This window comes from Eleutherodactylus coqui, chromosome 3, assembly GCF_035609145.1.
Source record: "Eleutherodactylus coqui strain aEleCoq1 chromosome 3, aEleCoq1.hap1, whole genome shotgun sequence".
In the NCBI taxonomy this organism is placed as follows: Eukaryota; Metazoa; Chordata; class Amphibia; order Anura; family Eleutherodactylidae; genus Eleutherodactylus; species Eleutherodactylus coqui.
Genome location: NC_089839.1, coordinates 81,760,608 through 81,783,022, shown reverse-complemented (window position 1 = coordinate 81,783,022; position 22,415 = coordinate 81,760,608). Strand labels below are relative to the sequence as shown.

The 22,415-nt window shown below is 42.6% G+C and overlaps 1 protein-coding gene across 1 annotated transcript in view; it reads left to right on the top strand.

Annotated features, from left to right (window-relative positions):
* The window catches only part of ACSS1 (acyl-CoA synthetase short chain family member 1), a 72,293-nt gene that overhangs the window by 12,449 nt on the left and 37,429 nt on the right, over positions 1-22,415 (top strand). Inside the window, exons 2-3 of the mRNA XM_066595793.1 lie at positions 2,785-2,881; positions 18,499-18,698. Of these exons, the coding sequence (XP_066451890.1) occupies positions 2,785-2,881; positions 18,499-18,698 (297 nt within the window). The remainder of the gene's footprint in view (positions 1-2,784; positions 2,882-18,498; positions 18,699-22,415) is intronic.

Below are 22,415 nucleotides of genomic sequence, written 5' to 3'. Positions count from 1 at the left end.
CTCCCATTCACTTCAATGAGATCTACGAAAACAGCTCTCAGCTCTTTCCATAGGCTCTGGCTGGTAACCATAGCAGTGATTTGCCATCTCAGCTATGAAAGGTCGAGGTGGGAATACCCCATCAACGTGTTAAATAAACAGTGGAACTGAACTTTTTCTTGCACTTTCAGTAGTTTTTTCAATGGCTTTTGATGCAGCAAGTTAACAGCATTGAGTTAAACTTCGCTACATCTGTAAAGGTTATTGGATTTGCCTGGTAAAGGAACCCTGTATAAATCATTAGTCTTTCCTGTTGTAAAGGAAGTTCCACTGAAGAATTATTTGGCCTGGATAATATGAAGCTTTCCTTTTTCCAAAGTCAATTTCCTAAACTTTATGGTTTCCCAGATTGTATGGATTCTACCAATGCAGAACATTGCCGTGACTGCTTTCCTGCATCTTGCATGATTGGCAGATGGTTAGACTGTCATTATTCAACAGGCCGCCTGCCAAAACAAGATCATGACCTGTTAGAGACCCCAGCGGGCACTGTGGAACGTAATGTACCAACAACAAGCAGCTTATGAAAGCAACCAGGAGTGAGCTAGAGGGGACCTGCCAATCCTATTAGAACCCAGAGCAGACTTCCAAAAATATGCATAAATTGATCCTGTACTTCTAATCCATGCATATCTCCTATAAAGCGAAACCTTATATATTGCAATACAAAAACTATAGCTCAGGCATATCATGGACCTTCTAGGCCTCTTTCTGCACTGTTTTTCATTTACATTGTTATTTCAGTTCATGCCATTTTTTTGATGTCATAATCTGTAGAAGCTCTAAACAATTGCTAATGAGGTCTGCATACTAAAATGCATGTTCACTTCAAAACTATGTTAAAAGACTTGAACAACATTGTTTTTTTCTGTGTACTTGGATATATACATTGAAGGATAACTGCACTAGAAATACCCACTCAATAATGGGTCGGTTTACCTTTTTGGGCGATCATGGCATTCAGACATCGAGGAACAGATTCCACCAGGTGTTACACATCTTCCATACTCAATGCAATCCGTGCCTGCTGCATCAGCTCAGTCAGTTTGTGCACGTTTAGTGGATAAGTGGGAGCCAATATCACAGCCCTTTCCAGCATATCCCAAACATATTTAATGGGGTTACAGTCCGGTGAGTTTCAGGGCTAAGGTAGTTTGCAAAAGTTGTTGTCGTATTCTTCTAATTACTCCTTCGTGATCTGAGCTCAATGACACAACGTGTCCTGTTGAAAGATGGCACTGTGGTTGAGGAAGACTTCCTGAACATATGGTTACTGAAGGTCAGCTGAAAGGTCCCTGTAGTGTTAACCATTCATGGATTGTACTATGATGGCCTAATGGCTCTAGGTGATGCTAGGAAAATGCTACCTGGACCATGAAATTGCTACCACCAGCCTGTTGAATCCCAGCAGTGCACCCATTGGATACAGCTTCATGCTGTTTATGCCAGATGCAGACACGGCCATCCATATGGTTCAGCAGGAAACGTGACTAGACGCTCCAGAAGACCTTCTGCCATGTCTCCATGGTCCATGCCATGTCTTTTCTGGGCCCATGCAACGCATTCTTGGTGATGACACAAGGTTATCATGAGTACTCTTGTCAGTCTTCATCTGTTGAACCCCAGTCAATGTAAAGTACGCCGCATGGTAATTGGGGTAATTAGTCAGACTGTGCTGTTGGGTCAGTTAGTCCACTGTGGCATATTGTTGCTGAGATTCCAGACCTGCCACCCTACGCTTGTTTCTAGGATCAACCACACATGATCTTTCATTGTGTGATCTTCTGTTGAATGTCTGCTCATGGCTCAACCAATCTTGGTACACTCTTGATACCACGGTTTGGGAAAAGCCAACAAGTGTGACTGTTTCAGAAACACATGCACCATACCTCTGGGCACCAACTATCTGCCATTGGTCAAAGTCACCCAACTCACCACGTTAACCCATGACTGCTAAATGTTGCCTACTGCTGCGCTAAGAGCCCATTATATGAGAACAAATCGTGATATAGCCATCGCGTGTTACCGCATTACTGGTCACAAGATGTCACATGCCAGCTTTTCCTAGTGCAGTGATCATTCAGTGTGTGTATGTATATATATATATATATATATATATATATATATATATATATATATATATATATATATATATATACTGATTAGCTATAACTGAGCCATGCCGCTGGTATAGTTCTAGTTTCCGATTCATCCAAATGGGCAGAAATCAACTCCATTAATTTTAATGCAGCCTGTCAGGCTCGGGGCAGCTATGGATGAGTGTATGTGCAATACGCTCATCTTTGCACAACATATTTGCGTAGTGAATGATGCTTGCTTGTGCGCGTGCTTGCATACCTTACGGTACATAAATGGACCAGCACAGCATATGAGGAGAATAGGGGGAACACAGGACCCTCTTTCTCAAGATCGGTAGGAGTCTTGGTAGTGAGACCCCACCAATCAGACTTTTATCAGCTATCTTCTAAAAGTCAGTTTTGGTACACCTCCTTTAAGTACACTCAACTGGACCATATAATACTCGCCTGCTTATGACTACTCATTATGTTCCTTGTATATATGCACCGATTCATTGCAAATTGTATATCATGTTAAGATAATCGACAGTAGGACTATACACACTTGCATTGCAAACACTTGTGTTAAAGTTAATCTTCCTTGCTGATGCACCATAGAAAACCTTGAATATGTAATTCTAATGGTAAACCCTCTCTTCCCGTCTAGTCAACTGCCTAGATAAGCATGTCCACCAGTGTCCAGAAAGAGTTGCGTTAATCTGGGAAAGGGATGAGCCGGGGACTCACGTCAAGATCACATACAGGTAACCACCTCATATTGTCATCGGCCCCTTCTCATGTTCTTCCCTTCAAATGTTTTGTCACCTAGATATCCACAACTTGAGGTATGTTTACAAAACCTATCCATCTCCATGTTAATTACATCTTAAATTATGTTATCATTGTCCACACATCACATTATTAATAATATAATTATACATTTTCATTATTTCTTTGTGAATCAATTTGACAAAACTGACCCCCGCAGTAAGGGGGCTCTTATTAGCTTCAGTAGGGGTTGTCATCTGCTAGACATTTGAGACTCATTATTGTATCAGAACCTGGAAGATCCTCTGGTATTTTGGTGTAGAGAAATGGAAGAAAAAAGGTGAAGCAAACTCAGTGAAGAAGAAACGGGATAAAAAATGGCAGTAGGTAGTTAAATTGCTGACGTGAGATAGAGGTAGTTTGACATGCCATTCGGTGGGAATGAACGGGTGGAAGGCAAGTAGAACTTAGGTAATTTGAAATGTCATTTGTCGGGAATAAATGGGTGGGAGGAGAGTAAAACTTGTATGAATGTGATTGGTCAGCGAGGGTGAAGGGGGAGGGTTGAAAAGTAGGGGATCGCTATTTGGCAATTTGGTTGTGCATTATAGTAGGAATACAGAGTTAGGAGGGGTACAGATCCTGCTGCATGAATTTCATTGGTTATTCAAACTACATGCTAGTGCACGCAAGTTTAAAAAAAAAAAGTGATAATCCCTATCTTGTTTAAAGGAGATGTCCCGAGGCAGCAAGTGGGTCTATACACTTCTGTATGGCCATATTAATGCACTTTGTAATATACATTGTGCATTAATTATGAGCCATACAGAAGTTATAAAAAGTTTTATACTTACCTGCTCCGTTGCTGGCGTCCTCGTCTCCATGGTGCCGACTAATTTTCGCCCTCCGATGGCCAAATTAGCCGCGCTTGCGCAGTCCGGGTCTTCTCCTCTTCTCTATGGGGCTCCGTGTAGCTCCGCCCCGTCACGTGCCGATTCCAGCCAATCAGGAGGCTGGAATCGGCAATGGACCGCACAGAAGCCCTGCGGTCCATGAAGACAGAGGATCCCGGCGGCCATCTTCAGCAGGTGAGTATGAAGACGCCGGACCGCCGGGATTCAGGTAAGCGCTGTGCGGGTGGTTTTTTTAACCCCTGCATCGGGGTTGTCTCGCGCCGAACGGGGGGGGGGGGGTTTAAAAAAAAAAAAACCCGTTTCGGCGCGGGACATCTCCTTTAATGGTTAATATTACCCACGAGAATACCGATAGTGGTTTTGTTTCGTCCTGTTATCCAGCTGTGATTTTCATGGCCGCATAACAGGACTAAAACACACCCATCAGTTTAAGCCCTAAACGTACTTTTAGCCTCTTTCATTCAGTGCAGGGCATATTGAACCACAACTTTCTGGGCACAACACCCTCCTTTTCATAAACTGGTTTGGCAACTACCATGTGTTAGAAATGTCAATAAATGAGCACGGCAGGTAGAAGTGAATGTCCTTCTGTATTCTTCATACTATGTGAATCTCAGCCTTTCCTAATGACTTTCAGAATGGTCTTTAGAATGCTTGTGGCTTTGCATACACTTAGGGCAGGCTTATGTGAGCGTAACTTTATTGCATATTATGTGCACAATGTAAGTGCGTGTAATACATGGTGAATGGAGTCAATGAAGGTACATTGATTTTCATTGATCCATTCACACTAGTATTTTTTTAATGGCTCTGTCATTGGTTGCAGTGCTTGTGACGTCCTAGAAAGAGTTGGGGCAGCCTGTAAACATGACTTACGAGGGAAGATCCAGAGCTGATTTGTTATGTTAGAGCATGGGGAGCTGGTTGTACAGAAATTCTACAACCCCTTAAAGTGTATGAAAAACCACAAGAGTTCTAAAGACCATTCTGAAAGTCATTAGGAAAGGCTGAGCATCGGAAAACCCCTATAATGAAGAACTGTCTATAGGTAACATGACTATTGCATGGTGGAATCCTTTAGGGATCATTTATACATTTGATCTTGTTAGAGGAGAACTATCAGATTGTGGGCCTACAGCCTGATTTCTCTACTTACTTTACATGGTTTTGACATGACGTGATCTGAAAGTAGGTCAAGAATGTTGCATTCTCTTCCAGCACTTAATCAAAATCTAGTGCTGTACCCGATCCTTCAACAAAAACACTGAAGTACATTTAAGCAGTTTTCTGGGACATAAAAAAACTTATACAGGGTAAAAATAAATAGAAATGAAATACACGCCTCTCCTTGGCGTTCCCTGTCTGGTGCTGCAGCTCCGGCACCGGCTGCCCGGAATCTGGAAGAAGTGACGGGTGGTTATGTGCCACTCACAGGCTTCAGCGGCCATGTAAGCATCACCGCTGGGGTTGTCTCGTGCAAAATATTGTTAATAGTTAAATCCACCCCAAAATTGTAAACATTTTTGTATTCACTGTTATATTAAAAAAAATTGTTTCCATCCCCAGATATTCCAGGACTAATGTTAGAATAGCGCCATCTGCTGTACCTGTTCCATGTCCACCTCAGAAAATGTTCTGAGGTGGTCACACATACCCAGCAGAGCAGATAGAGAAGCAAGACTGACTATGTGGAGGGATTCCTGCTGTGGTGGCCGGCGGCTTCTGAAGCTCTAGTATCTTCTCTGCTTGTCAGAAGAGATGCTGTGCGATTGCAATAATAGTAACGCTGTCTTGCTCTCTCATCACTTGTTCACCAACTATTCTGACCACTTTGGAACATTTTGTCCGGTTTCACACGGATGGATATCAATCGTGGATTCCACGATCGCAGTCTGCATGTATGATACATGGTAATATGCAGGCATTGAAATGCATTGACTTTCGCCGGCTCGATCATACTTGCAGGTAGGAATTGCAGATTCTGCGAGCAGAAGAAAAATGGTAGCTTGCTCTACTTTACCCCAGGTTCCATGCATATGAGCTCCATTGATCTCTATGGATGCATTCGATCTACAGTGCATATGCAATTACAATGCGTATGGATGCGAATTCGTACGCAAGTTTCTAGGAGACCAGCTACAAATGGAATAAAGAAAGCAGGAATTTTTGGGCAGACAATGCAGGACAGAGCTTGGGGAGCAACACATCCATCCAGACTTCTGTCTGCAACCTCCGCTTGTTCTTCTGGGCTCTTCCTCCATAAGAATAAGGTTTTTTTTAAAGTGGTTTATACTGCTTCCAACTAAGTTGTATGAACCAGCCAAGCCAAGAGAGCAGTATCCCTTCCTGAAGGCTCTCAGAACAGCTCTCCCCATGACAGCACAAGAGAATGTTGCCTGGGCGGTCACCTGAGCAATAGAAGAGTGTTTCCAGGGGGTTGGGCTACTTCCTGATGTCATTCCCTGCTTGCATTTGTTATTCCGTGCGGACAATATATCCAAACACATACGCGATCATACGCAATTTCTTTTGTGATCAAATGTCAAATACTGTTGTAGGCGCAACCCCTTTTATTAAAGAGACACAAGACATGATATTAAGTTCTATTCCTCTTGTACCTCTTTAAGAAAGGAGATTGCATCTACAACCACTTTTTTCTTTCACTGAGGCCGCCTGCACACGGGCAGATTTGCATTGTGGAATCTGGAGTGGGTGTCCGCCTCCAGATTCCCCAGCAAATACCCCCCCCCCCCCATAGCGTGCTATGGCAAAACGCATCTTCCTCTCCACAAGCGTAAATCAATTGCGATTTTCTGCTTGCAGAGGAGAAATTGCAGCCTGCTCTATTTCTGTGCGGATTTCGCACGGACGGCTTCCATTGAAGTCAATGTAGCTGGCGACCTACACCGGAGAACCGGAAGCCTAAGTCTCTAGGGTCTGTTTTCCTCTTGCACTGCAGACGTCTCTTTGTTCATAGTCCAAGCCTACTTTGCACTAGAAAGTATCGAGATGATGTATTACGCTTCACAAGATGATCCACACATCCATTCAGCGGAAAGTCTCTCTTTTTATTATAGAAATTATGGGTAATTTACAAAAGTAATTATGGGTAATTTAAAAGTGAAACAGAAAGTGACAAAATAAAGTCTTCACACATGGCATAGACAGGTTATAACCCCTATTCTTTAGAATGGGGTCATACACTTGAGCTATGCGGGAAACAAATCGCGGCGTGTCCTATCTTTGGGCATGTCCTCACATCGCCAACTGTTTGTCAATGGGGTCGGCGGCAGCATCGCACCACATGGTAGGTGCACGTAGTGCGGTGTGATGAGATGTTGCCTCACTGAAAACAATGGGAGAACTCTGCGATCCTCTGCCACAGTTGTGACAGTCACGACAGAGGATTGCTGCTTCGCCAGAGTGATGTGAGGCGTTTTTGATATAAAAATGCGGGGATATCACATATTGGCGAGCATTATATTGGGTCATGATTCACGGCCTGATATCACACTCGCTTGTGTAAAGTTAGCCTTAATGGGGTTCTATCATTAGAAGAAAAAAAAATCAATACTTACCTATTCCTCTACTGGCAGTCTTCTTATTGCATCTTCTCCCCACCGATCTTCTCCTGGCTCCTCCAGTCCCGAGAGTCATGTCACCTCTAGCCGCCCAGACCCTTTTCTTCCTGTTATGTAACGTACATTGCCGGCATTCTGCTTTCTGTAGGTCAGCTATTGCCAAGACTGCGCATGCACGCTGTCTCACCGTGGGTGTTCATATACTATTGACGCGAGACACCGCGCATGCACAGTCCCGGCAATAGCACGGCATAGGATTCGGCATTTCCTGTTAGGCAGTGAATGCTACTTCACTAGTGACTGGGTACACTGACCTGCAGGAAGCAGAATGCTGGCAATGTACGTTACATAACAGGAAGAAGAGGGTCCGGCTGGCTAGAGGTGAGGTGACCGGGGGACTGCAGGAGACAGGAGAAGATAAGTGAGGAGAAGATGCAGTAAGAAGACTGATGGGGGAGGAATAGGTAATAAGTATTGATTTTTTTTCTGATTTCAGAACCCGTTTAAGCTTATTTTCTAGAGTTTTACTTTAGTAATAACTATGAATCTATAGACACCTTTTTTAGGCTGGCTTCACATGGGCGTATGTATATTTATATGGACATTTGCACAATGGGCGTTGTGTTTTTGCATGTGTGTGTGTGTATTTTACAATATTTTTTGCGTGCACACGTCCTGCGCATTTGCATGACGACAAATCATGCAAGCATGCTCCTATTGATTTCAATGTGCAATGGAGTTTAATTAGTTTAAAATGTGCTATTCTTCACGCGCAATACGCATGAAAATAGGACTCGCTGCGTTTGTTTTTGCGCATCCGAAATGCATTTGCAAAAAACGCACACGTGATCGTAAATGCTTTTGTGTGAATAAGCCCTTATTCTGTGACTCCTGCAGGAATCCTGATTGACCTTGCATCTATCTGACTGGCATCTGACTTGCCCACCTCTGCCTGAATGTTAATTTCTAGTCTAGAAGGAAAAAGTCACCTGAGCAGAAACATGTAAGCAGTTTTGAACTCTTTGCACATTTCCCCTTTATACGAGTCTTCCATAGAGTGTTACATGTTATGCCGCAGGAGCCATCCACCTTTTGTTCCTGCTATGTTCAATGACTGCTTCAGATTTGCCCGCTGAGACTGAGAACAAAGATGTGAAACTATTTTGAAAAGCAGAAGTTGATGCCAAGTTTCCAGTGCCAGCAGCGTGCGCCCCTCTTAGCAACAAGAGCTTTATAGGAAAGAATGCCGCCACTTGAATGCAGATGAATATAATGTTTTAGACACAAGTGTGTTTGACAAATCTTTAAGACTCAAGAAGATAAAAGCAACATATGAAATATTACGTAAAGTAGTGGAGACTGTTTTATTCTGCTGTAATGTATGTGTTCTGTTCAAACCTCCCACATTTTATCAGTTCGCAGAGAAGAAAGTATGAATGGTAGGAATATACAACTGTCACAGCATGTCACGCCTGCTGGTGGGGTTGCGGTCGGCTGCCACCACCTGTCATATGCTGCACTCCGCTCCTCCGCATCCCTGATCTCTGCCTATAGGGCTTGTGCATGGTCTGCCGCTGGCAGGGAAATTGGATTGGAAAAGATTAACAGGGCTGTGTAAACTTTTATATCCACTGGATAGCTTGCAACTTCCATCACTTGCAGGACAAAAGTTGCTGTGTGTTTAAATGTAGCAAGGTCATGTTTTATGATTGCCACATATATGTGCTGTATAAACAATACGTAACCTACATAGCAACATTTTCATAACTCCAAATCCACAACTGGCAAGTACAATGCAGATCTGTCATGATTTGTTTTTCAGATACATTGCATGATTTCACAATTACGAGCAATGATCAGTAATAATTTTGTTGTTGCATATAATAGAAGGCAGTTGTAATGATCAGGTGCAGGTTCGGAGCCTCCTTTTGCGACAAGTGCGGGCCAGAAGCCTGGTCAGGGGAAGCCAGAGGTTGGTACATGGGTAGTATCGGTTGCGGTACAAAAGAGCAGGCAGGTAGCGTAGTCAGGGTGAAGCCAGAGGTCGGTACATAGGTAGTATTGGTTGCGGTACAAAGGAGCAGGCAGGTAGCGGAATCAGGAGGAAGCTAGAGTTTAGTACACAGGTAGTATCAGTTACGGTACAAAGGAGCAGACAGGCAGCAGAGTTAGGATGAAGCAAGAGGTATATGGGTAGTATCGGTTGCGGTACGAAGGAGTAGGCGGGTAGCGTAGTCAGGGTGAAGGCAAGGGTTGATACACAGAAGCAGCACTTGTAGAAGGAGGAACGGGCAGGTAGAAAAAATTAACTACAGGTTGGGAGCCAATAGTCAAGCAAGAAACTGAAGGAAGGGCCAGGCTTTTATACTATGTCCAGTCAAGAAAAGGGGGTGGAGACAAAACAGGAACTGGATCAGGAACAAGGACAGGTTCATTCAGGGGAGCTATCCAAATGGCTGGATAGCTCAGCAGGTAGAGCCACTGCCTGGAGTCCAGGAGCTCCTGAGTTTGAGTCTTGACAGAGGTTCTTTACTTTAAGAGCAGTGAGACTATGGAACTCTCTGCCTGAGGATGTGGTAATGGCAAATTCAATAAAAGTTAAAGAGGGGCCTGGATGTCTTTCTTGGGCATTATAATAATTGATTATTTCAGAAGGGTCAGTGGGCCAGTGATTATTCTGATTGCCAGATTTCAGTCAGGAAGGAATTTTTTCTCCTTAAATAGGGAACATTTGCTTTTACCTCATTGTTTTTTTTGCATTCCTCTGGATCATTGGGGGGGGGGGGGGTAGTAGACTGAACTGGATTACATATGTCTTTTTTTGGCCTTACATACTATGTTACTATGTAATACAGATTCCTAAGGATATGGTCACATGGCGGTTTTCGCAACTGAATTTTCCACACGGAATCCGTCTGAAAAACTACATCAACAATTGATTGGATACAATATTTTTAATGCCAAAGACACACATATTGTTATTACTATAGATTTTATCAAAAGTCACTATCTTGTGGCCAGTTTAAGCGTATTTCCATATGGAGCAGATATGCAGCGAGGTTAGTGTGCAGAAAATATGCAGGCCTAGTTTATGAGATTTATATATCTACAGTGTAAATAGACTTGCAGTATGGATTTGTTGCAGATTTGTGCTGATTAGATGATGATTTGTTGCGATTTTTCCCTATTGAGTTCAATAAGGAAGTCAAAATCCGCAAAAAATCCAAATTGTGGCAGATTTTACTGCAGGTACTTGTGGATCCACAGCAAATCCCACTGCTAGTGGCTCTTTGTAAAATAAGAATAGATGAAAAATAATAAAATAAGCCAACATTTAGGGCTTAAACAAATGGGTGTGTCATAGTCCCTTTATGTGGCCCTGATAATCACAGCCGCATAACGGGATGAATCAAAACCATTGATTTCAATGGTTTCATTTTCACTTTCGGGATTGTTCTATCTTTCTGCGAATTTGCGCACCAAAGGTCTCCCTAGAAGTCAATGGGGATGCGCAAATGCACACACAATATGCAAGAAAATGCAAGAAACACTGCGTTATTTCGCTGAAAAAAGAACACATTTGGAACTCATTAGACAAATTAGCCATTTCAATTGGTGCGTGTTTGTGTCTCACCTGCAACAAACATGCCCTGCGGGCAAAAAAAGTGTGTCAGGATGCGCCAACATGAGCAAAAAAGCTTCGTACATAGTGTAAAAAAGGCTTGCTAAGGCATGCACAATTGCGCTTACACTTGTGTGTAGCCAGCCTTAGGCTAGATTCACACGAGCGTATTTGCATGCATATTTGAGCGCAAAAAATTTGCACATTCAATACGCAGAAAATAGAACCCAGTGATTTCAGGTTTTCGTTTTCGTTCTTTTGAACAATTTTTTGAACGATAATTGTTCTGTGTTAAAGGCCCTTAGGTTGCCTCAGTATGAAATTGAAAGAATATGGAAGTACAATATGGGCTCACAATAGTCTGGCTGGCATTATAAGAGCTCTGCACACCAGCGATCCCCAATACTGCAATGTACGTGAATCAGTGATAAGACGACTAGGGAAGGAAGAGGCTTCCATAGAAATGGTTATCCGAATTTTCCGCTGCTCGCTTTCAATTTTATGCACCTGAAAAACCCTTTAAAATGTACGGTGATATAACTATGGCAGCGATCGCATCCGTCGGCTGCTTTGTGATGAACGTGAAGCATATGGAGGGGTAACAGAACTCATGTTTGTACTCGGGTTGTAGTCAAATATTACCTGATAACACTGAAATGAATGGACGGTTATCAATGGTGCTAGATATCTGAGCCCGGTTGTTACTGGGAGGCCGCCAAGTACTTTACGCAAATTGCTAGATTTCAATATTCATTTCTTTTTGTTTCCTTGTGGATGTCAAAGTCAAGATAATGTTATATGTCATCGGTAACATCAACACGACAGGGACATTCGCGGTTATGAAACCACTTCTAGTAACACAGTAAAGACTGCTAGTCTAAGAGCTCCTTCACACGAGCGTACGCGTATTTAAGCGCGCCCTAGTGCTGCATTTTTGCAGAATGAATTACGCTTTTTTGCACGCACATTGTCGTGTTTTACTGTACTTTTTACACCCACAAGACATGTTTATTTGCATGTGGCAAACAAAGATGCTCCGATTGAAATGGCTAATTAATCTTAATAAGCTCCAAATGTGTTCTTATTGCAGCAGAATTACACAGTGTTTCACGCATTTTCTTGCGCATTGTATGTGCATTTGCACCCCCTGTTGTCTTCTATGGGATCTATGGTGAGCAGATGCACAAGAAAATACAGCTGTTAATAACTCAATTCAGTGCCGTTCTGTCCTCCGATCAAGAACAGCCGTCAATCTCTTAGAACATCTTCTGTTTGTGCTTGGCCGGAGCTCGGAGGACATGAATGGGATTGTCCACCTGAGTGAGTCACTCCTGTTCAGCAGTTCTCCATTCTGGCTCAAAGAGGATAGTACCCACTTTGTGATACCCATGTGCCCTAATAGGAATATGGTCAAAGGTTGTCTTAAAGAGACAGCCTCATTTCTATACCATACTGAGAAAAGACTTGTAATCATTATAGCCAGCAAGTGCAGATAGCTGACCATAGTGGTAGGCAAATGACTCAAAAATAAATTGACTAACCACCAATACTTTGAAAAGTGTCCTAATGTAGAAATATAATGGAGGCAGACTTTTTAGATTAGTTATTGTTTACCATGCTACAGGCATTTCTTCTCAACTTTGGTCGGTCAGGCATATGGTGTGACATTTCAAATAGTTTACTATACTGTGATCCTCTGTTCTCATTTAAGCATTATGGTGGGAGTCTTAAAGTACACATGTAGATAAATAAGGAAAAAGTAAACCATGTGAGATGAGCTGTACTGGAAAAACTACAATTCTTCCAGCTATAATGTTAGGAAGCAGAGTGTTGGCCTTGTACACAGTTCTTCTTGATAAGTTTGGAATTTAATATTCTTAATTTCAAGGATAACCAGATTTTGTTTGTATTTTTGCACTGAAATAAAGGTTTTCCTGTTATTTGCACCATTTTTTTTTACTTTGTAGACATTGCTAAAGTCATTATATAGAGCCTTCTTATTATTAATGTCATTAATAAGCCTCCTTGTCACTGTAAGGTTTGGACAGTATATGTGTCATTTGTAGTCACATAGTTAATGAGCAATGTGCACCTGGGTACAGGATGCTCTACAAACTAGTAATAGCATTATAATGCAGTCACTATAGTATATCCACCCTACAGTTGTACAGTGCCCTCATATGTAGTAATAATTTAATACAGCTTACAAGGGGTTACTCCCAGGTGTTCTGGTTTTCTTTTACATTTTAAAAAATACTTAAAGGAGTTGTCCCATAAAAATAAGATATACCCTGTCCAGAGGAGAGAAAATAACTATCTGATAGGAGGGTATCCAACTGCTAGGACTCGCCCGATCACAAGAACAGGGGTTCTGAAGGACACACATGCACCATGATTTAATTGATTTTAGTGGGACTTTTAAAGACAGCATGTATGCAAGTACGTAAATGAGAATGAAGTAATTAACCAGAGCCAGCATGGGTTTGTAACAAACAGGTCATGCCAGACTAATCTAATTTCACTCTATGACAGAATCACGACTGGGGTGATCAAGAGAATGCAGTAGATATAGCATATCTGAACTTCAGTAAAGCATTTGACAAAGTTTCTCATATCTTCCTTATTGTAAAAATGACCAAATATGGGATTGGCAAGCCAACTGTTAGGTGGATTCACAACTGGCTGAGTCATCATACCCAAAGAGTGGTCATAAATAGCTGCACATCCAAGTAGAAGAATGTATCAAGTGGGGTATCACAAGGCTCTGTCCTAGGCCCAGTGTTGTTCAACATTTTTATAAATGATCTAGAGGAGGGAATTGAGGGGAAACTGGTCAAATTTGCCGACAACACAAAGCTAACACTAGAAAAGAGAGGATTCAAAAAAATCTAGACAAGCTTGAACAGTGGGTGCCGACTTACAGAATTGTATTTAAAGGAGATGTCCCGCGCCGAAACGGGTTTTTTTTTTTTTAAACCCCCCCCCCCCGTTCGGCGCGAGACAACCCCGATGCAGGGGTTAAAAAACCCACCCGCACAGCGCTTACCTGAATCCCGGCGGTCCGGCGTCTTCATACTCACCTGCTGAAGATGGCCGCCGGGATCCTCTGCCTTCGTGGACCGCAGCTCTTCTGTGCGGTCCACTGCCGATTCCAGCCTCCTGATTGGCTGGAATCGGCACGTGACGGGGCGGAGCTACACGGAGCCGCTCTCTGGCACGAGCGGCTCCATAGAAGACTACAGAAGACCCGGACTGCGCAAGCGCGGCTAATTTGGCCATCGGAGGCCGAAAATTAGTCGGCACCATGGAGACGAGGACGCTAGCAACGGAGCAGGTAAGTATAAAACTTTTTATAACTTCTGTATGGCTCATAATTAATGCACAATGTATATTACAAAGTGCATTATTATGGCCATACAGAAGTGTATAACCCCACTTGCTGCCTCGGGACATCTCCTTTAACAGGGGGAAATGCAAAGTACAAGAAAAATCAAAAAGGCACATACAGAATGCCAGGAATTGAAGTAAGTGTCTTATGAAAAAGACTTGGGTATACTAATAGATCACAGACTGATAGATCAGTCAACAGTGTGATACAGCAGCCAAAAAGGCAAACAATTCTGGGATGTATTAAGAGAAGCAAAGAGTCTAGATCATGTGAGGTCATTATCCCCCTCTACTCTTCCTTACTCAGACCTCATCTAAAATACTGTGTCCAGTTCTGGGCACCTCAATGTAAAAAAAGACATCAACAAACTGGAGCAAGTTTATAGAAGAGCTACTAGGATAGTGAGTGGTCTGCAAACCATGTCTTATGAGGAATAGTTAAAGAATCTGAGAATGTTTAGCTTTCAAAAAAGAAGGCTGGTAGCACACTTAATAGCTGTCTACAAATATCTGAAGGGCTGTCACAGTGCAGAGGGATCAGCCCTATTCTCATTTTCACAAGGAAAGACTAGAAGCAATGGGATGAAATTGAAAGGGAGGAGACAGATTAGATTTATTTAAAAAACGTTGACAGTTAGGCTGATCAATGAGTGGAACAGGTTGCCATGGGAGGTGGTGAGTTCTCCTTCAGTGAAAGTCTTCAAACATAGGCTGGACAGATATCTGTCTGGGATGATTTAGTGAATCCTGTATTTAGCAGGGGGTTGAACGAGATGATCCTGGAGGTCTCTTCTAACTCTACCATTCTATGATTTCTAGTATTCTATGTGTGTGCATAACTACTGTTCTTTGGGGTCCCCATTCTCATGATAGTGGGGGTCGCAGCAGTCAGCTGCATGCTGATCAGATATTTATCCATCATCCTGTGGATAGGGGATAACTTCTTTTCATGATACAACTTCCTTTTGCTAACAGATCACAATATGTGTGAATACATAATACTTTTTGAGGTGCACTAGGGAACAAGACTAATACTAGTGCATTGTCTACGCGCTGCTGCAAAATACACTTTGTAAAAAAAAAATCAAGCACATAGTGTTACGATCGTGTGGGCAAACTAAGAACTGGGCCCACACGATCGTGACAAAATGAGAAAGAAGGATGCACAACTGTTTCAGAGAAACTTGCCCTGTGCTACCGGGGAGAATGACTTAGCCTTACCTAAGCGGGGAACATCGCCCAATAAGGGCGGCCCAGCGGTCTTCGGATCTGGGCCCTAGCTGATCCTAGGAATCACACCACAGAACAGGAGAGATACTAATGCCACATAACAGGGACAGAACAACAGGATACAGAGCAGAGAACACAGCGTACAGCAGCCAAAATGCAACCACTAGTAACAGAGGATAAGCTGAATATAAATACCTGGTATTAGTTGATATTTTGTATAAAACATGGAAGCTAGCAGGCCACTTCACGGCTCCTGGTTATACTGCTAGTCACTACACTAACCAGGAGTCCAACAGAACCAGACACAGGTCATACAGCAAGGTGACACAAAACTGACAGAAAATAAACGTACAAACGGACATGAACCAGCAAGACACAGATCACATCACAAGATGCAACAGACAAGGATAGATGACTGCTCCCTCTGGAACCCAGATAGACAATGACAGGAGTTGGGTTTATATGTGAGCTCAGACCCAGGGGATTGGCTAGCAGGAGATCACCACACCCAGCTAGCTCAATTAACCCTCAACCACCCGTGGAGCTGTGCTGCTAGAGACAATAGTAATACAGATCTCAGCAGCACAGGTAACACATAGGAGTTGTTGTTTTGCTGCAAAACTTGGCAATTAGTTATATCTCAGGCAGATATGCAAATTATTAGAGTTGTAGTGTGATTAGATGAATGGTCTTGCCATGTGAGGCCCTAAAAGTGGTTCTACCCTTGGCCTACACAAAGGCTCTCAGAGTCTACTTATGTATAATGGAACTCTTTTTCAACTTGTATAGAGCTTGTTGACCACTAGAGATGCCTCTATGACACAATCAAAGAGATTTTGCCCACTTGGGTTTAAGAGGGGGCACATTATTGGAATGCAAGAAGCTGTATGGGCTGTTCTGACCAGACTGTTAGGAGGTGTTCAGACCAATGGATGCGTGAGGGCACACACACAAGACGATTGTGCTCAACATGCCTTCATGCAACAGACCACCAGTAGAGAGGACCGTCTGATTGTCTAAAAAGCACAAGCAACTCCAGCTGTTTCATTGCCCGCCATTGAAAGACAGGTGGCACCATCGTTATAGGCCCCTGTGTCTTTTAGAGCCATTTCAAAGCACTTGGCTGAAGAATGTTTGGTCTCATGGAGCCCATTACGAGTACTGTCTTTGACACCCACTAACCATCACCTTTGTTTGCAGTGGTCTCGTGAATATCAAAACTGGAGGACTATGGGGTGGAATTAGCTTGTCTTCAGCAACCAATCAAGGTTTAGTTTGGGCATTGACAATGACCTTGTTCATGTCTGGAGACCTGGGGGTGAGCACCTCAATTTTGCCCCCACTGCTGGTGTGATGTCTTGGGGGCCATCGCATACAACAGTCGGTCACCCCTAGTAATCGTATGAGAGACAATGACAATATATTCAGGACATCCTGCAGCCACATGTGTTTCTCTCATGACAGGGCTTGCAAGAGGCATCTTCCAGCAGGATAATACTTTGTTGCACACAGCAGGGGTGTCACAGGAATGTCTCCAAAATATTATCACACTTTCATGGCCCGACCAGTCACCAGATTTAACACAAATAGAACATGTATGGGGCCATCTGGGATGCCAATTTAGATAGCCTATGAGTTTGCAGTCTAGAGGCTCAGTCACAGCAAATGTGGAGCAATACGCCACAGGATATCATATGAAACCTGTATGCCCAATGCCCCTGTATCACATCTTGTATCCAAGCTAGACGCTGCCCAACTGGGCACTAGAGCCTCCACGCCCACCCATATCACATCTTGTATCCAAGTTACAGGCGGCTACAGGTACTAGAGTCTCCATGCCTGCGCTGTTATTGGAAGAAATCAGCCATATTTTTTCTAATCCTGTACAATCCCTTTAATAGAGATGAGCGAGCATACTCGCTAAGGGCAATTCCTCGAGCGAGCATTGCCCTTAGTGGGTACCTGCCCGCTCAAGAGAAAAGGTTCGGCTGCCGGCGCAGGTGACAGGTGAGTTGCGACAGTGAGCAGGGGAGGGGGGAGAGAGGGAGAGATCTCCCCTCCGTTCCTCCCCGCTCTCCCACGCCGCTCCCTGCCCGCCGCCGGCAGCCGAACCTTTTCTCTCGAGCGGGCAGGTACTCGCTAAGGGCAATGCTCGCTCGAGCAATTGCCCTTAGCGAGTATGCTCGCTCATCACTACCCTTTAACTATTGCAATCTGGTATAAGGTTGGAAGTTTGGTTATAGTGGTTAATATCATGATTCTTACAACTTGCTGAGCATGTGATCTATTTAATACCACATATCACTACAGGAACATTGCCTGCCAATTCACTGTGGTACACCAATTTAGTAAGATATAGTAGAGTATGGTATAATTTCCTATGGTATGGTACAGTATAACATGGTGAAGTATGTGTTTGGAGAATTGAGAATTGGTTGGGCAAAAGTAGTATGTAACAAAATGAACCAATAATCCAATCAATGAATTTGGGGAATGGTTTGCAGAAGTCTTCCTCACAAATATTTTGAACGGTCCGGATAATGGAATCCTCTTCTTCTATGAATTAACATAAAGAGGATGACCAATTTATGTATTCGGTATCCTGACAAAGTAGTAGGGAAAGCAGCAAACGGACATTTATCTGTCCTGTCCATCTCTTATGTAGATGACTGATCTCTTACGTAGTAAGTAATGATCAGTACTGGAAGTCACAAGTAAAAGACCTCTATTTCATTCATAGACCCTAATATAGCATAAGTAATGCAGTTTTCAGTTCTCTTCACGTAGAACTGTTCAATGTTTTTCACTGCTCCTGAAAAATAGTTTTTCAATTATATGGATTTTTAGGGTTAATGTAACCTTTCTTTATTTCTCTGCAGGGAGCTTCTTGACACCACATGCCGAATCGCCAACACACTGAAGAAGTATGGAGTGAAAAAAGGTGACAGAGTGGCCATCTACATGCCTGTTTCACCATTGGCTGTGGCATCCATGTTGGCTTGTGCAAGGATTGGAGCAGTTCACACTGTTGTTTTTGCTGGTTTTAGTGCCGATTCCTTGGCGGGCCGAATTAATGATGGTAAGTAGCAAGTCATTTACTTTAATGCTGCACCACATAATCCCACAATATTTTACAAACATGTAGGGTTACCCATAAGACATTAGAATTGTGTCACTGAGATCCACTAAATCTAGTTGCCACAACTCTGTTGAGCGAATAAATCTCAGAATTGGTTTCCAAGGTATAAACGTAGCATGCTAAACCTGCCATGGTAAATAATGTCTGTTACAGTATATTAACCCATTAAGGACCAAGAGCTGTAAATTTACGGCGCTTGGTCCTGGGCTTCAATTCCGGACGATAGGAAAAATATGGTTCCGTATTAAAGCTTCTGCATGGTTGCAGGAGCAGGTTGGGTCCTCGTCTGTTAGTCACAGCTGAGGACCAAAAGGAGAAGGCAGAGGTGTTTTTAACTGCTTCCTCCCTCTCTTTTGCAGGCTACATAGTGCTCAATGAGTGCTACGTAGTGAAGAGAGAAAGCAGAAGCGTCATCATCATCATAGGCTATCCCTCGTGGCCAAGCATGATTGCCCTTTGAGTCTTTGCAGTGGGTCCTTAGGTGGCTAAAAAGACGTATTCTTGATCCACAGTTTTTTTCACTGTGGGGACATTGGTTTCCAAGTGGAAGACGGTCCCATCAAGGATTGGCTTGACGTGTTTTCCTCTTGATACGTTTCTCCCTTTCACCCTCCATTCGTGTCACTTCTGATATTCGACCTGGTGATCATGTGATTGCCAGGTGCCCCGTGCCACAGCAGAGCTGCAGATTCCTAGCAAAACCAGATCAGCTCTGTTAGTTACTACTATAACTACAGGGGGAAGTTTTTGCCTGTAACTGGGGCTCCTATGGATGCCCCAGTTATAGTGGAAAAGAAAAAGAAAAAAAGAACACATGAATGATCCCCAAAGAAGGACGTTGATGTAAAAAAATAGTTACAAAAATAAGTAAAAAAAATTACAGAATAAAAAAAAAAAATGTGTGTGTGTGTATATATATAAACATCCAGAAAAACAAAATGAGGAGAAATGTTAGGGAAAAAAAATGTTGCAAAAATAATTTTGATAGCTGAAGAAAGAGAAATAGGGCAGTAAAATCCCTAAAAAGTGTCTGCTCCTTTTGGACCAAACACCATGGTCCTTAAGAGGTTAAAGAAAATCTAAATTGTATGAATATTTTTTTTACGCTATACTCAATATTATTGCTTTTGTCAAATATAAGATTTACTGATGGGGACCTCAAATTATTTTCATCCGTAAAATTAATATCCCATAAATTTGGTCTACAATGCTCCTAAACTCCACACAAAGTCACATGACCAAAACTAGAACTGTTCATATTTAGTATGACCACATTGCCTTATCAAAAAGTTTTGAACACTGGCATAACTATAGGGGATGCAGTTGCACGCGGCCCAGGAGCCTTGGGGGGCCCATAAGGCCCCTCTTCTCCGTATAGGGAGCCCAGTACTATGAGTAAAGCTTTATAGTTGGGGGCTCTGTTAGAGGTTTTGCATTGGGGCCCAGCAGTTTCGCCTGGGCCCCAATGCAAAGTTACGCCTTTGGTTTTGAACAATGCCCAGATAAATAGCACAGTGTAAAGCCTGAAGGAATAATATACTGTGCCAATAGAAGCATCCAGCTTTGCTATCGTTGTGATTGTAACAACTGGATCAGTAGAACCGGGCAAAACCAGCTAAATTCTTTCTGTGGATAGTTCATAAAAAATAAATTTTTGCCATCCAGTTCTATTGTCTTTCTGATAACCAGCACCAGATGTTTCTAGCAGCTGCTCATCTCCCCCTGCTCCATAGAATTAACTTGCTCGTTAATGGGGAATATGTAATTGTTTTCCTAAATCATCATTTGGCTGACAATTATTTTATGCTCATGGCCAGCTTAAAACTTAACGAATGTTGCAAATTGCTGATCATGCTTGTGGTAGGGCATTCAATTCGAGTTCAAGGTAATGTTGAAGATTACTCTGTGGAGATTGTAGTAAGACATAGGTGGGTTGTTGTCTTCGTTAAGTCTGTGCTCAGGTTTTCTTAGAAGTCTTGAGAGGCCTGTAATACGTTTGGATGAAAATGCATGAGATGAATATCAAATGAAGCTTTGGGCTGCAGCGTTTCTATGGGAAATGCGAATGAATATGATTTATAGGTTCTGTCCTGGGAGTGTGTAACGCTCGCCTGTGCTATCAGCTTTGGTTTCTCAAGTTCATGGTCGATTAGTCATAGTTCTATTTAGGTTCATGAATTTGTTCTGTCATCATATCATTCATCTCAATGAGAGAAGTTAGAACTACTGTGCCACTTACACTTGTTGTTCTTCCTGGGCCTCTTATATAACTGATAGTGCACACAATCATACCATAGCTCGAAATATTCTAAGGCATGCTGTGAAATGAAAAAAGCAACATGAAAAAGAAATAATAATGTCGTTGCATAGATATACACACCCTAAAACTAATACTTTCTTGACGTTTCATTTGACTTCATGACAGTATTTAGCCTTTTTGGCTATGTGTCTAGACTATCAGCATGGCACATCTTGACTTGGCAATCTTTTGCACAGTCTTACTTGGAAAAGCGCTCCAAATCTGTCACACTGTGAGAGTATCTCGTGTGTAGTGCCCTCTTTAGGTTAACCCACAGAATTTAAGTGGGATTCAGGTCTGGGTTCTGGCTGGGCCATTCCGAAAATCTTCTTCTGGTGAAGCCATTCTTTTGTTGATTTGGAGGTATACTTTGGGTCGTTGTTGTGCTGAAGGCTGAAATTCCTCTTCAGCTTTTTAGCAGAGACCTGGAAGTTTTGTACCAAAATATCCTGATATTTGGGACTGTTCATAATTCCCTCCACCTTGACTAAAGCCCCAATTCCAGCAGCAGAAAAACAGCCCCAAAGCATAATGGTGCCTCCACTATCTTCCCTGGTGGTCTTCTGGTGATGCGTGGTGTTGGCTTTACACCAAACATACCTTTTAGAATTATGGCCAAAAAGTTCAACCTCGGTCTAATCAGACCATAAGACGTTCTCCAGCATACTTCTGGCATACTTGATGTATGTTTCAGCAAAACATAGTCAGGCTTGGATGTTTTCTTTGTTAGAAAAGGCTTCCGTCTTGTCACCCTACCCCACAGTCCAGACATATGAAGAATACGTAAGATGGTTGTCACATGCACAACACAACCAGTACTTACCAGATACTTCTGCAGCTCCTTAATGTTGCTACTGGACTCTTGGCAGTCTCTTGGAACAATTGTCTTTGTTCTTTTCATCAGATTTTGAGGGACATCCAGTTTTTGGTAATGTCACTGTTGTGCCAAATTTAATCTACTTCTTGATGACCATCTTCACTGTGTCCCATGGTATATGTAATGTCTTGGGAATGTTTTAGTCCCCTTCTCCTGACTGATACCTTCCAACAATCAGATCCCTTTGATGTGTTGTAAGATCTTTGTAGACCAACTAAGAAAATGTCAGGAAATTCTCCTAGAAGAGCTGAACTTTATATAGGGAAATCGGAATCCCTGTAAATAATGGCAGCAGAGTGCTGACTACTAGTTATCATGAGATTAAATGTGATTGGCTAATTCTGAACACAACCCCATCCCCAAATGTAAAGGTAATTGGAAAGGTAATCTCCAAAACTGATATTTTGGGGCAGGATGTTTTCATACATTTTCCTAGTTGCTTCATTGTAATTTTTATCTTTAATAATAATAAAAATCTGCA